Below are 15,704 nucleotides of genomic sequence, written 5' to 3'. Positions count from 1 at the left end.
TTTGCATGGAATTGTAAAAGTGAAGAAAATATGAAAATATATTTCATGGTATTTGTAAATTACATTTCATCAGCTCAAGGGTCTAAAACTGTTCTTAATAGTGTGTCATATATACTCTGCCGTTATCCGAAATTATTCGAAAGTTATAACAGATCCGCTAACGTTTCGGATATTATTTCTGATATCCGATAGTTTCGGATACGGTTACGGAGCTAGGGGTCCATAACAACCCTTAACGTAAAATTAGACTGTAGATGGCGTTTTTGCTGGCAACGGTACTGTTACTACGATCATAGATAAATATATCTACTTTATGATACGATAAAATTGAAACATCGCTTTAAAAATTGAAATATAAGATCGAAAAAAAGCGATCACTGTTTTGCAAGCTTTTATTCAACTTTCCTTATAAGTTCGTATGTATGTACTCGTATAGGGTCAAATATTGCAACTACTCTTTAAAACAGAATTATATCGATTAATGAGAATTATGATTATAACGAACGAATAAATTTTGCATAAGTTTTTTTAATAATATGGGAGTACCAGACGAGCATGCAATCCACCTGATGGTAAGCATGCTCGTTTGATACTTCTATGTTATAAAAAAATCAACATGAAACCTCTAGACTTAAAGTGAAATTACAAACCACTAGGCTTTCGAAACCAATAAGTACCTACCAGTAAATACCCACCGATAAATAGGTCACCAATATAATAGACCTTCACGAAATACTCGCTCCTGAAAAATCCCAACTATGTCTTGATTAAATCGCTCGGAGATTCCATTTAGCGGCTAAGATTGGCTTATGACAGCTATTAGAATGTGCTTTGATACACTGGGAGAAGAAATTTTCTTTAATTGTTGAAGTTAGACACACAACACATCTGTTTATAGTCAACTGATCAGAGAATGATAACACAAATTAATTAATATAATAAAGATAATGGGAAATTGTTATGAAATTATTGCATTGTCATTGGTCTTTGATACGTGTGCACAGTTTCAAATTTATCAAGCTTCTAGAAATGGGTGAAAATTGAGCTCCCATACAACCCAAGCTAATAAAAGCGTGTAAAAAAATGTAGAAATAATAAATATCGAGTCAATTCCACGAGTACAGATAATAAAGCTTCTGATAAAATTATCCAATTCCTTATTAAACCGTGGTGAATGCTTAATATCTGCTCTTTCTGGTGATAATACCGCAGAAATAGGTGATTTTACCTTAGTATGAAATAAAATGAAGATAAATGTTTTAATATTATACAGGTTCACCCCGGGCGTTTGTTTTCGGGGCGGCAAAGTTAAGCCGCCGCTAGGCGTTCAGTTGATGTTTAAGCGACTGACATGTTCGATGGTCTAACAACTGTTGTTCCTAATCTACTTATTCAATATTCGTTGAACTACTTTTGACAGGCTCTAAGCTACAGTAAGTAAAAGATGGTAGGACCCTCTACGGTTCGACTCCAGCGGCACCACCGCCACCCTTATTTCTGTTATAACAGCAGTGTTAAGCGCTGTTGTTCTGGTTTGAAGGGTGTGGGATATATGTATAGTTCTCCGAGGCATTGCAAATTAGTACTCAGGGTTAACAACGCATCATAATCATAAACATCTTCATTTAGTCAATTTTTGGCCTTGTGTTTGGTTCATCTGTTGCCGACCTCAATTTAATCTTATGTGAAGTTGATTACAGATATCCATAGGAGATATTAGCCACATACCATCAGGTGGACAGCATGCTCGTTTACTACTCCTACATAAAAAAGAAAAAAAGCTTGAAATTTATAAATCATATTAGTCCTAATTTGACACCCATTGTGACACAGCCCTAATCATCCCTTAACTAGACCATCCCTCGGTGGCGGGCGCCAGTCTCCGCGGCGTCTTATCGCGACCCACTGCTTCCAAACACACAACAGTGATAAAGTAAGATATCTATCTTTTATCTATTTTATCGTTTCTCAATCTGGGGTAACTTGTAGAGAGGGGTTCGAGTTTTGTTATTAGTTTTTTAAATTTAAATTACTATTTTTTGTAATTTAAACGTAGCAAACGAGCTTGCAGTCCACCTGATGGTAAGTCACAGCCGTGTGGTATTTGCTATCAGTCCTACCCACAGTTTACAAGTGTATTTCCAGACTTTAACTAATAGAGCAAAAAATATAAATTTTTCACTACTACTAACAACAACTACCCTTCGCATAATACGAAATGCGAAAACTATTAAATGGTGTAGTATGTAAATATATGGTAAGTAACTTAGTTTTAAGGCACTGTATCTTTTCCAAATAAAATAAAATAAAATACTTAATTTCCAATGTCATTTTTGAAAATGCAGCGGAAATAGGTGGGTTTACCTTAGACTGAAAACGAATTACTTCGTTGTTAATTTCTTTATATTATAGGAATAGCAGACGAGCATGCAGTCCACCTGATGGTAAGTGGCTACTGCCGCCCATGGACATCTGTAATCAACGTCAAATAAGATAAGATTGATTAGACTACCACTGAGGAGTAATTTAAAATAGGAGTAATTTAAATTTTTAAGGTGGTAGAACCCTTTGTGGTTCAACTCCGAAGGCATCACCGCCACACCTATTTCTACCTGATAACAGCTGTGATAGGCGCTGCTGTGTTCCGGTTTGAAAGGTGTGGTAAGGGAGACAGACTTTTCCGAGGCGTTCCAGCTTAGTCCTCAGGGTAGCGGCGCATCTGTGGCCGGCTTCAGGTAGGAATATCTAATCCTATCTGGGGTTGATTACACATGTCCATGGGCGGCAGTAGCCACTTACCATCAGGTGGACTGCATGCTCGTCTGCTACTCCTATATTATAAAAAAAAAATATTAAAACACCTTGGATAAGTATGTCTTCCTTATCACCCTCTTTAAAGTGGAATACAGCACCGCTTAACACAGTTATTATTAAGTATTAGGCAGAAATGGTACCTCTGAAGTCGAACCACAAACGAGTCTACCTACAAAGAAAAGGTAAAGTAAAATTAAAAGTAACAAAAAATTTCGTTGTTTCTAGCTATTAAAAATACTTTATTATATATTTAAAAACTGGAAATTAAATACTAATTAAAATAAACTTAACTACATACAAATAATGAAAGTACCTAAACATAACCTACAATTTTAAATTAAAATATAAATAATAACAAAATTAAACTTGTTTGTTGTTAAGTAAATTATTTCTTGAAGATGGTGTTCCTCCGGCCGGATTCTCTGCAACACCCAACCATCTGGCATCGGTTTACTGTGAACCGGAATGGAGTCACCCATCTCCGAGTCCAGGACATGACGGAAGACCAGGAGGAGCCTGCGATGGAGCTGCTGACCAGATACTTCACTGCGCATGAACCACCTTGTAGATGTATTGGTACGTATGCCTCCTCAACTACTCCATCTTTACCCCACGGGGCTCTGACATAAAAGGGGCACCAAAACCAATATATTCGTTAACCCAACACATTAAAGTTTTACGTTCAATATTTCTAAATTGAAATGTTGACACTAATCAGGTTTGAATTATTCGTTACATTATTTCTAAAAAGCCCCCGATTTCTTCTGTACACAAAGGCGGTATTCTGCTGACCCACTAGCTGACTGCTAGTGACCCACTGCTAAACACAGGTCTCAGAATAAGGGTCTAGATTCTAGGCCATAGTCCACCAGACGGGCCAAGTGCGGATTGGTAGACTTTCAATTTTTTTAGAAAAAGCCCACAAAAACCTACGTAACCTTTTAGTGATTTCCCCCTTGTTAAATAAAAAAATATCACTTCACCCAGCGTGCGATTTGCCTTTGTGAAAACCAAGTATTTTCAAAAAAAATAATTCTGTAATCGAGTATCTAAATTATCTTGAACATCATCAACCCATTACTGTCCCACTGCTGGGCACGGGTCTCCTATCAGAACGGGAATGATTTGGCCATAGTCCACCGCGCTGGCTAAGTGTGAATTGGTAAACTTTACATAGCCTTGAAAACTTTTCTTAAGATGTCTCAAGTATGCAGATTTCCTCGCTATGTTTTCCTTCAACGTTTAGCAAGTGATAATAAAAATTTTGAAAAATTAGAAGAACCTCGGACCACTCGATCAAGAGGCCAAGTTTCTAAACCACAAGGCTATCATTGCTTACAAATAATAATCTTGAACGCCTATATAAACTCTGTCCAGGTATCCAGAACCACCCAACAGCGTTAGCAGAGCTGCAGAAGCTATGGCGGAACACAATCAAGGACCGTCTGTCTGTGGTCTGCGTGGAGGATAAAGAGGACAGCACCCAAATCATTGGGGTCAATGTGCTGACTGTAGCTTGCAAGGATGATAAGGAGGAACCCTTTAAGGTAAAAGACTCTGTCTCTTTCTATTCGTTTATTTAATACATCTTTGCTTGTCGTCAGTATGAAATGTAATTTTCTATGAAGTTGAAGAGACTGCAAGCACTTGATGGAAAATCTGTTATCCATAGACATTTTTGGAAAAGAGATTAGAGTTGTTTTTGACCTCTGTTTCCATGGTAAGGGCGGCTCTTTTTGATGGAGACAAAACCAGAAATGAATATATATTTATTTATTTTATTTATTATTTAATGGTCACTAACATACTTTTCACTTGTACATAATCGAACATACATACATTATCGAATAATCTCTACTTGCTAAGTGGCAGTACAATTATTAGTGACGACATCATGCCAAACATCGTAATTAAAAATATGATAATTAATATACAATCATAATTCAATAATATTAAAATAAGACAATATTTTAATTAAGAAAAAAATAATGAAATTACAAAACAGACAACATGAATTAATTAAATAAGTTACTAATTAAGATCTTTTTTTTTCAACTTTTCACTACTATCGGAGAAAAGGTCTAAATTTTTGCTTTTCTCTAGCGAATTGTATTCACTTATAAATCTATTTATTGGAGCGTTACGACCTAAGTTAGAGTAGCACATCGGGTTATGTAAAATGTTAAATCTAGAGTATCTAGGCAGCTTAGAAGGAGCGGAATATTACCTGAAAAGCTTCGAAATACAATAGCGCCCCTATTCGGCACGTTCGGGGGCGGCAAATTTTTAATCGAGACCTTTTTTGCAAATGCACACCTGTTTACAAATACAGAAATTTTAAGGTGGTTTTTCACAGACATTATAGAATAAAAGTTGGCAAAAAGTCAACTTTTTTGTCGACGATATCCGATATTCCTTTTCTCAAAAGATTTTTCGGAAATTACTTCACGTCCTAAACATGCCGCCAATTTAAAAAACTGTAATACCTATATATGGTTTTGCCGCCCCTTCAAAGTGCCGCCTCTGCTCCTCCAAGGCAAAACCCTCTGTCCCCAGCGTATTTTAAAATATATTCAATGGCAAATAATTAATTAATCTGCTTGTAGACGGAAGACAAGATCTGGGCGAAGCTCTTTGGAGCAGTAGACACGGTAGCCAATGGTGTGAATGTCTTCGAGTATTACGGCGTTGATAAATACCTCACTGCGTATGGCTTGGTGGTAGACCCGGCCTGGCGCGGCATGGCTATTGGGAAGGAAATACTGCTGGCACGGTATTGTGTTGTTCATCTTACTTATAGTCAGCGTAAAACTGCTAGTCCGCTCTAAATATAGAAATGAATCGCGTCGCTATAGCAAATTGTATGACACCTGCTCGCAACAACTTCAGAGCGGACTAGCAGTTTGGCGTTAACTATACACACTTGCATTCACACACACACACAAACAGACACGTACACACACAAGCATTATATATAATACACGACACGAGTAACAAATATAGTAAGAAGAAGAAGGCGTTCATCCTGATGGTGGCTATTGCTGCCGATGGATATCTGTAATGAATCTAAGATAAGATAAGTCTTACCTGAGGCCACAGAAGCGTTGCTACCTTATTGAGGATTAAGCTGGAACGCCTCGAAAAAGTATATCCAGCGATGGGCAATAAAGATAACAATCAATATAGTACCAGAAATATGTCGTCTTAATACTATTCAAAGGAATATTGGGAAAGGAATTCCAGACATTCCAAGATAATATCGATAAATTCCCGAGCGGGAAGTAAAATTCCAGGCGTATCACAATAAGGTCGATGGGAATTTATTAAATTCCCGTATTATTTAGTGAATTTCGAAAGACATTCTTCATATTAATTATCATTTTATATGAATTTGAAGTAGGAAATAAGCACATAGTCCCCCTGATAGTAAGTCACTGCCGTACGGACATCTATAAGCAACCCCAGATAGAGTAACAATCCTATCTAAGGACCATAACTGCCTAATGGTAAGTCACTGCCATATGGACATCTATAATCAACCCCAGATAATATAACAATGCTATCTAAGGACTATAACTACCTGATGGTAAGTCACTGCCATATGGACATCTATAATCAACCCCAGATAGAATAACAACCTTATCTAAGGACCATAACTACCTGATGGAATATCACTGCCATATGGACATATATAATCAACCCCAGATTGGATAGAAATCCTACCAATGGAGACTAAAGTTACATAGAAGGTGATAGAAGCCTTTGTGGATCGACTCCGGCGGCACCACCGCCACACCTATTTCTGCCTCATAACAGCAGTGTTAAGCGCCGCTGTGTTCCGTTTTGAAGGGTGTGGTAAGAGAGACATATTTTTCCGAGGCGTTGCAGCTTAGTCCTCAGGGGTAGAGGTGCATCTGTGGCCGACCTCAGGTTCTGAGGTTGATTACACATGTCCATGGGCGGCAGTAGCCACTTACCATCAGGTGGACTGCAAGCTCGTCTGCTACTCCTATATCATAAAAAAAACATAGCATTGTTAAACATGAGGACTAAGCTGAAATGCTTCTACACATTGTAGCTCTACCTAAACTTTTTTGGGTTAAAAAAGGTTACTCAAAGTTTTAACGAACGGGGTTAAGGTAATTTTTGTTATTTACTACGACCTTTTAAGAGGATTGTAACTTTTTGTTAATACTGTTGGTACTTTAAGCCTTTTAAAAGTATTCATTATTATTTTTACGCGGAATTTCTTTAAATTTTATACACTTTCTATTTTAATTTAATTGTATTTCTAATATCGAATGGCTTTGCCACATCGATTTTAAAAGAGTATTTTGTCAATTTGACGTTTGAAAACGTCATATTATTGTAATCATTTTTACCGCTATTTATTTCTTATAATATTTACAATTTAAACTAAAGTTTTACATACATTTAAATAAAAATGCCAACAAAATCGCCCCGTAAGAAGCAAAGACGTTGTATTTGCGACACAGTAAAACTGTTGAAACAGATCACTGGATGCCCCAAACCATTGCCTCTGAGCGAAATAAATAAAATAAGATTGAATTTATTCACAGAGAGGAACTCAGATGGTAGTGGTTATCTAGTTTTGAGGGGGAAAGACTTATTCGATAGATACAGGAGAAGAATTAGAGACACCGATATCAGAGCCATCTGTGTGTACATTAGAGAAACTCCACAGCGTATCACTAAACTTGATTTGTGTTACAACGAAGTAACTGACGCGGGGTTTTTTAAACTCCTAAAAAAACTACTAGTTAAAGGCAGATCAAGTATTATCAACTTGAATATCATGAACAATAATTTAACTGAAGTATCAATGCTTAATTTAGCGAAATACGCAAAGTATGTTAAACTTAAATACTTGAGAGTAAACGGAAATAAATTTGGGACGAAGGGAGGGGAGTATTTCGCGGCTTTTTTGAAGGATAACAACACTGTAGAGTTTTGTGATATTGGCGAAACGGACCAAACGTTAAGCAGTGTTGCCCACATCATGTCTGCATTACGAATTGATAATGGAGCGAATAGTACATTAAAAGTAATCGATTTTAGTAGATTAATTCCGCTTTTTGATCGCTATAACTACGAAAGCAAGTGGTTCGCTTACCATATAGAGGGATTACTTGAAAGAAACAATACGATCATAGAATTACATTTACAGAAAAACGAATTTGATGGCCATGACATAGAGTATATTGTACGTGGCTTAAAATGTAATAAAACGTTGCTTTACCTAGATTTGGGATTTAATAGGATAGGGGAACACGGAGCGGAGGTATTAAGCAATTATTTGGCTGAACACCCTGAATTAATACTGTTAAATATAGCGGGAAATGGTATAAAAGACACCGGCGCAAGAGCGCTAAGTTTCGGGTTGCCATTCTCAAAAATTCGCGCATTAGACATTTCAAAAAATAAATTGACAGACACAGGTATCTTAGATTTATTGAATTCGATAAAAAAGGCGTACTATATGCGATTTTTTAATATTTGGGGTAACAAAATAACGCATGACAGCTGTGAAGTAATAGAACGAATGTTGATCAGTGGGGCTTTATTCCAACACACTATTGATGTGAAGATATACGAAGTTGATGGAGTTCTACATGCTGCGTATTACCCTAACCCTGCAGACAGGAACAAGCATCTTTATTACTGCGAATTGGAGTTCGGATACGCACAACCAATATACCATATAAAACGAAATTTGTTGCCAGAGAAGAAAATCGTCAAAGTCGATTGCAAGCAACGTCACAAATTGGACAAGACAGACAAAAATCGTTTTTAGCTGTATTTTTTTATGATTTTATTTTATTTTTGTATTTTTTTAAAATAAATGTATTATTTTTTATTAAGAAAATATACGTTTCATTTGTAAATATCGTTCCACAGCGTTCTCATACAATTCTTTGTTTAAAAAAGTTTCTGTTGCTTTTTTCTTTATAGCTAAAACTGAGTGGTTATATTCTTTTTGTTTATGGCTAAACACCTTCCGAAAAGTTTAGTCCTCAGGGATAGCAAATCATTTGTGATTGACATCGGATGGAACTGTAGTTCTTTCTTAAATCGTAAATCTAATTATAAGACATACTACCTGAAAGAAAACAACCACTGTCATTTATAATCGATTTACAAAGAAAAATCTATTTCAGGGTCCCTCTCTGCAAAGCGCTTGGTGTGAAGGTAACAGCAACAGTCTTTACAGCGGCTGCTTCTCAAGCAGTCGCCAAGAAAGCAGGCTTCGAAGATATCTTCGAGATGAGCTATGAGGAACTCGCTCGCAAAGGATACGTGTTTCCTGGCGTGGAAAAAGACACCAAATCCTCTAAATTGATGGCTTTGGTCATTGACTAAGTTCTTTATGTTACAAACTGTTCGAACTTTAGACCTGTGTGATGACATCACAGCAATTTTTTTGTAATTTAAGAAAAAATACTATCATATGTTTAATTGCCTTTAAGAGATTATAAAATACAGTATTAGCATTCAAATTTAAAACTAAAGTAATAGTCATATATATATATGATATAGCGTAGCGAAAATAATTTAAAATTGAGTGCTTAAAATATACTATGTTATAGTCCGCGCCAAACTGCTAGTCCGCTCTGTAGTTGTTGCGAGAAGGTGTAGTCATACAATTCGCTATGGCGACGCGACTCATTTCTGTATTCAGAGCGGACTAGCAGTTATACGCGGACTATACCCCTAGTTACTATAGTTTGAAGGTGGTAAAACCCTTTGTGGTTCGACTCTAGCGGCACCACCGCCACACCTATTTCTGCCTCATAGCAGCAGTGTTAAGCGCTGCTGTGTTCCGTTTTGAAGGGTGTGGTAAGGGAGACATACTTTTCCGAGGCGTTCCAGCTTAGTCCTCAGGGGTAGCGGTGCATCTGTGGTCGACCTCAGCTAGCAATATCTAATCCCATCTGGGATTGATTACAAATGTCCATGGGCGGCAGTAGCCACTTACCATCAGACTGGACATGGACTGGACACAGACTGAACATGGACTGCATGCTCGTCTGCTACTCCTATATTAAAAAAAAAAAGTTCTCTCCTCCTAACTTCATATGTGGACATTTCGTCAAACCGTTTGGGCTGAAGGGCGTGCCAAAGAATGATACGTACAGACATACGCACGAAGAACATTACCCTCGGCAGTGGTATAAAAATATCATTCTTTTTACATCAATTAAAGTTCTCAGCTCTCAAGTTATCGCGCACGGGTAGTACAAGATTTCACTCGTTATTTAGCTCATATAAAAGATGATTTAACAAAAACCTTTTTAGTTATTTATAAGGATTTTTATGCTTCCAAACCCACCGATATTTATAATGTAAATATTAATGTTTCTCTATTTTTTTAAATAACATATTGTAAATACAAAAAAATAATAATTTACCTGAAATTATGCTCTAATTTTTTTGTACTTTTATTAATCTTCTAATTTAACTGTGATATTAATTTAATTCAATATGCTACCAGTGATATTTTTATTATTTGTTACAAATTTATTTTTATAAGACACACTCATTATAAGACTTAGTAAAATAAATATTATTTACAGAAAATATTTTTCTTCGTGTTATTTTTACGATGTATTTACATAAAATGTTTATGATTTTTTTCTGTTGCCTTTTCCATGAACTTGTTGTTTTTGTTTATTTTATATAATGAATAATTAATAAGCATATCGATATTAATCTGTATACTCGTATTGTAATGTATGGTCATCTAAATTAAATAAAAATCATATATCAATAAAGATGTTTTTTATTTTATTTTTTTAATAATATAGAGGTGAATTTTTTTTTTCAAAATGAACTCGTTCGATTCCCGGCTAAGTAAAAAGATATTTTAAAAAACTAATGATGTAGTTTTAGTTTTTATCAAAATCGGCCTCGTAACTCCTTTTAGCATTTTTTGCTAATCCTTATAGTTTCGGATTTGGTCCTGAAGGCCTATTTGAAAAATTCACCCTGTATATTTAGAGAGATTGTTTTAATTTTTCAACGAAACGAATTTTAAATTGATTGGAATCAGTAAGGGCCATCTGGTGAAATAAATGTTAACTACGTTGTATGTTGGTACACTGAAGGTTTCAATGCCACTATATATTGTGGCGCCATCTAGCATCTAGGATATAAGATTTTGGAAACATGTTCCGATAGATGTCGTCCAAAGAGGAAAACAGAGACATTCTTGATTTATAATAGCGAATTATTAATGATTAAACAATACTTATTGTATAAAAACAATTCTAAATTTAATAGCGCTCAGAAATTATAAACTAAAACATATTTAATATTAAAAACATAACAACATTATAAAAATATAGGGAGTTTATAAAATGGTTATGGCAACAAAATCATAATATGGCGTCGGGTCTGCGACTCAAGGTCTACGCGAACTGTCAAACGGTTGTTGACTTGCGTTGCAACTGGGACCTCTCGGTGGTTTGTTCGCATCAATAACAACAAATTAGTGTCAATAATTCATAGCTCATGTCGCCAGTGACTGAAAGTGATTATATCAGACAGAAAGACACCAAAGTGTACTCGTTAGGTTAAATATTTCGTTTACGTTTACGAAAACCAAGGTAATCGGGCGTGAGCTGCCTTGTTTTCTAAACATCCTGTTTTAAGTGCGGATTGGTTTTCGTGTCGTTTTCCTGCAATTATCGTGAGACATAAAGGAAAAACTTAATCGTGAACGAAAAAATTATAGTTGTGTTATAATAGGCTGTATACATATAAATATCGTGTGTGATTGTTTTGTTCTTTTTTCAAATATTAGTGCGTTGTTTAAAAAAAAGTGTAATGTTTGTGACCGATGGATTTTTCATATAGAAGAGTCTTCTAGTACCCCCCGCATTGAAGGTAAAAATAAAATTTATTTTTAGACCTATTTTATAATTTTATTACGTGAACTAAGTAGGTAATTATGAAGAGTATGGCTTCTACATTATGATAAATAATCGTTGCTAATTTTTGGCTACTATGAACTCAAATAGAATACGATCTCAAGGATTAGTTCCCATAAGATTACCATTCTCATAGATTAGTATAGATACCTCACTGCCTTGTAATTGAAGGAAGCCATTAAATGGCTTAAACGGCTGACAATTATGTCAGCCATTTAATGGCTGTCATGGTGTAATTTACGCGGAACAATGCCGATATGCGTAGTTAGGTGGTGCAAAAACACGAAATCAAAAAAAGTGCAGAGAAATATCATTTTATTCGTAAATGATCTCAAAACTATTTTTTTAAATATTTTTCAAACACGAAAATTAATGACAATTTCAATTGTCAAAACTGGTTACATTTTCTTGTTAGGATTGAGTAATCCTTACTAATCTATGACTATTCTATTTAAGATTGTATCATACTATTGTAAAATAAACACCATATACTAGCTTTTACCCATTGCTACGCTCTCATTTGTAGGTTTTTATTTATCCCTTGGGAAATGTAAATTTTTGGGACAAAATGTACCCTATGTCCTTTTCTGAACCCCTGACAACGTGTGTACAAAATTTCATGACAATCGGTTGTGTAGTTAAGGCGTGAAAGTGTAACAAACAAGGAAACAAACACACATTCACATTTATAATACAAGTTTGGATTAAATGCTTTTTTCACTCACAGCCCCACATTAGGATTCCCTGTGTCGTGGGTACCATGGACACAAATAGACAAATACACAAACACCCAGACCCAGAAACAGAAATCTAAATTCATCATTTAGATATCTGTCTGGCTGGGGATAGAACCCGGGACCCTTTGTGCATCAGACTGGTATGGTGACCCCTCTGCCATGCGGGTCTTCGTATTATAATTATTAAACAATATTAGGATTAATATTATTTAATAATAGCACACATTCATTCAAAATAATTTGTCATTTTCCTTAAATTAGTTATGACATTGTTTTAGTCATAATCTTATATATAAAATTCTCATGTCACAATGTTAGTTACCATACTCCTCCGTAACTTTACCGAGGCTTTACCCATTTTCAACAAAGTTTATATGCATATTCAGTACGTCTGAGAATCAGCTACTATCTATTTTTCATACCCCTTAAGGGTTGTTCACCCTTAACATTTTTTATTTATATTGCAATATGTTTGCCGGGTCAGCTAGTTTTGTTATAAACATACCAATTAGTTGTTTTAGGTATTAATAATAGTTTTAAATACAGTTGGCTGGTGGTTTTGGTTCAAATCATGGATATTTCTTGCTTATTTATAACATTCTAATCGTAAATTAGCATGCAGTCCACCTGATGGTAAGTCACTGTATGGACATGTAATCAACTCCATATAGAACAGGTGCTACCTGAAGCCGATCACAGTTGCCACTCCTGACGACTAAGCTTGCCTCATATTTAATGAGTCAACATCCACCCCGTCCCCAAAATGCAAGAACTGCTTCATGCTTGAAATAGGTGTGACAGATGTACCTTTTGGATTGTACTAAACTGATTTATAATACAAAAATTTTCGCCCAACTCTGCTTAAATATTTAGTCCATTGCTAGGTAGTAAGAACAGTGGATTTTTACAATGGATCTTAGTGGACATCGCCGCTGTGTTCTAGTTTGAAGAATGTGGTTAGAGAGACGTAGTTTGTTGATGTGTTCGAGCTCAATACTTGGGATTAGCAAACAAACAAACAAACAAACGCTTTCTACACTCACAGCCCCACACTAGGATTCCCTGTATCGTGGGTGCCATGGACACACACATAGACAAATACAAAACACCCAGACCCAGAAACAGAAATCTAAATTCATCATTTAGATATCCGTCTGGCCGGGGATCGAACCCGGGACCCTCTGCGTGTCAGACCGGTATGGTGACCGCTCCGCCACGCGGGTCGTCAAACACATCTGCTACCAGCCTCACGTAAGAATCTAATCTTATCTGAAGTTGGGGTCTATGGGCGTGGGGTCTATGGTCCATGGGCCTATAACCTATAAGTATTATGAAAAAAAAAGTCTATTAGTATCAAAAACCTACTGACCTACCTATAAAATTTCGGAAACTAAGCCATTCTAACTGAGCAAAGTGAACTAGTTCTAACACTTTCATAATTAGACCATTGTTAATTATATTTGCAACGATAAGAGCTTTTGCAACGATAAGCTTGAGAATTTAGATGCTGTTAATATAATTATCATCTTATAAACCAGCTGTTTTTAGGGTGCCTACTAAAGTGTAAAAACGGAACCCTATAACTAAGACTCCTCTGTCTGTCGTCTGTCACAAGCTCTATCTCTTCAACCGTAATAGATAGACACTTGAATTTTTTACTGAATATGTATGAAGGTGACTTAACAAATACTAAAAAAAAGCTTGAAAATAAATGGGGTTACAAGAAACTGATTTTTTTTTCGGCGTTTTTCTTTTTATCTAACAAACCGTAATAGGTAGACAGTTTAATTTTCACAATGCATTCACTTCTATGACTGCTATGAAAAAAAAAATACTAAAAATAAAAAAAAAACATTTGTTTTTTTTTTTATACGGAATCCCCCATGTGCGAGTTTGACTTGCACTTGTCCAATTTTTATAATGTTTTTTCGACAGCGCAGGCTTAGTAATAGGGTTCCGTTTTTACCCATTCGCTACAGAACCCTAAAAAACGCCAACGAAGTAGCAGCCGCTAGTATAATCCGCGTAAAATTGCTAGTGCACTCGGAATAGAGAAATGAATCGCGTCGCCATAGCAAATTGTATGACTACACCTGCTCGCAACAACTTCAGAGCGGACTAGAAGTTTGGCGCGGACTATATCAAATAAATTAATTTTAATTTGGAAATGTAATGGATAGTGATACATCATTGGAATAATAATCGGTGCGGGAATCGAACCCGGTACAGTTAGGTCGGTTGCCGACAAAGTCAACTGTGCCCATTCTTCGAATAATTTGCATACTTATACAATTTAAAAGCACCGTATAACTTTAAATGATTGTAAATTTTATATAGTCATGTAATTATAGTACTGTTATGTGTTTGATTATAGTGTTTATTTCATACGAGCTGTGCCCCGCGGTTTCGCCTGCTTTCAAAATCGAAAACACTTGGAAAAATTCTTAGTTTTTATTTCTATTAATTTTTCCTTTTGAAAAATTAAAGTAGTCTATGTAACTCCTTATTATTTGAGCTAATTTCCAGTGAAAATCTTGTGAAAATCGATCTAGCCGTTTCGGGGATTAAGAATGTTTTTTATATACTTTTTAAACCGAAATTCCTACGAAGTTATTATTAATATCTAGCTACACATAACTGGATTATGCTAGTTATTTTGCAAAAACTTCAGAAATTCTTTAAAAATGTCGTTTCATTCCGTTTCGTCCCGTCCCGTCACGAAACGTCTCATCTCGTCACATCACGTCACGTTATATCACATCGCGTCTCATTCAATAAAAATCTTTTTTTTTATAATATAGGAGTAGCAGACGAGCATGCAGTCCACCTGATTGTTAGTAGCTACTGTCGCCCAACCTCATCCGTAATCAACCCCAGATAGGATTAGATATATACCTGATGTAGGCCACAGGTGCGCCGCTACTCCTGAGGACTAAGCTGGAACGCCTCGGATAAGTATGTCTTACCCTTCAAACCAGAACACAGCAGCGATTAACACTGCTGTTATAACAGAAATAGGTGAGACGGTTGTGCCATGGAAAGGCTTCTACCACCTTCAAAACACCATATCTTATATCTACAATGTACAGACAGCCTCATTATAATTTTATAGTAATATAGATATGATTGAAAATTGAAACCTGTTTATCTTCATTGATGATTCATGATTAATTGTTATTGATCGTTAATTATATACATATTA

At 35.8% G+C, this 15,704-nt stretch overlaps 2 protein-coding genes across 2 annotated transcripts; both read left to right on the top strand.

The window, feature by feature from the left end:
• Window positions 1-1,888: 1,888 nt before the first annotated feature.
• LOC140756973 (uncharacterized) lies at window positions 1,889-9,201 on the top strand. Its single transcript, XM_073092519.1, has 5 exons — window positions 1,889-1,933; window positions 3,213-3,390; window positions 4,192-4,361; window positions 5,421-5,587; window positions 8,994-9,201. Exons 2-5 carry the CDS (start codon window positions 3,213-3,215, stop codon window positions 9,193-9,195), a joined length of 717 nt encoding a protein of 238 aa, XP_072948620.1. The 5' UTR covers window positions 1,889-1,933; the 3' UTR covers window positions 9,196-9,201.
• Window positions 7,157-8,629, top strand: LOC140756972 (uncharacterized). The gene has a single exon (XM_073092518.1). It carries the CDS (start codon window positions 7,259-7,261, stop codon window positions 8,627-8,629), a length of 1,371 nt encoding a protein of 456 aa, XP_072948619.1. The 5' UTR covers window positions 7,157-7,258.
• Window positions 9,202-15,704: the final 6,503 nt, after the last annotated feature.

The sequence above is a fragment of the Epargyreus clarus genome, unplaced genomic scaffold, assembly GCF_041222505.1.
Source record: "Epargyreus clarus isolate Ecla_fem2 unplaced genomic scaffold, WU_Ecla_fem_2.2 ptg000036l, whole genome shotgun sequence".
NCBI classification, from domain to species: Eukaryota; Metazoa; Arthropoda; class Insecta; order Lepidoptera; family Hesperiidae; genus Epargyreus; species Epargyreus clarus.
This window is presented reverse-complemented; position numbering and strand designations above follow the sequence as displayed.

Coding starts and splice junctions, on each gene's coding strand:
- LOC140756973 (XM_073092519.1), top strand. CDS start 3,213: ATGGTGTTCCTCCGGCCGGATTCTCTGCAACACCCAACCATCTGGCAT. Junction 3,391..4,191: donor ACCACCTTGTAGATGTATTG/GTACGTATGCCT, acceptor AACTCTGTCCAG/GTATCCAGAACCACCCAACA. Junction 4,362..5,420: donor ATAAGGAGGAACCCTTTAAG/GTAAAAGACTCT, acceptor ATCTGCTTGTAG/ACGGAAGACAAGATCTGGGC.
- LOC140756972 (XM_073092518.1), top strand. CDS start 7,259: ATGCCAACAAAATCGCCCCGTAAGAAGCAAAGACGTTGTATTTGCGAC.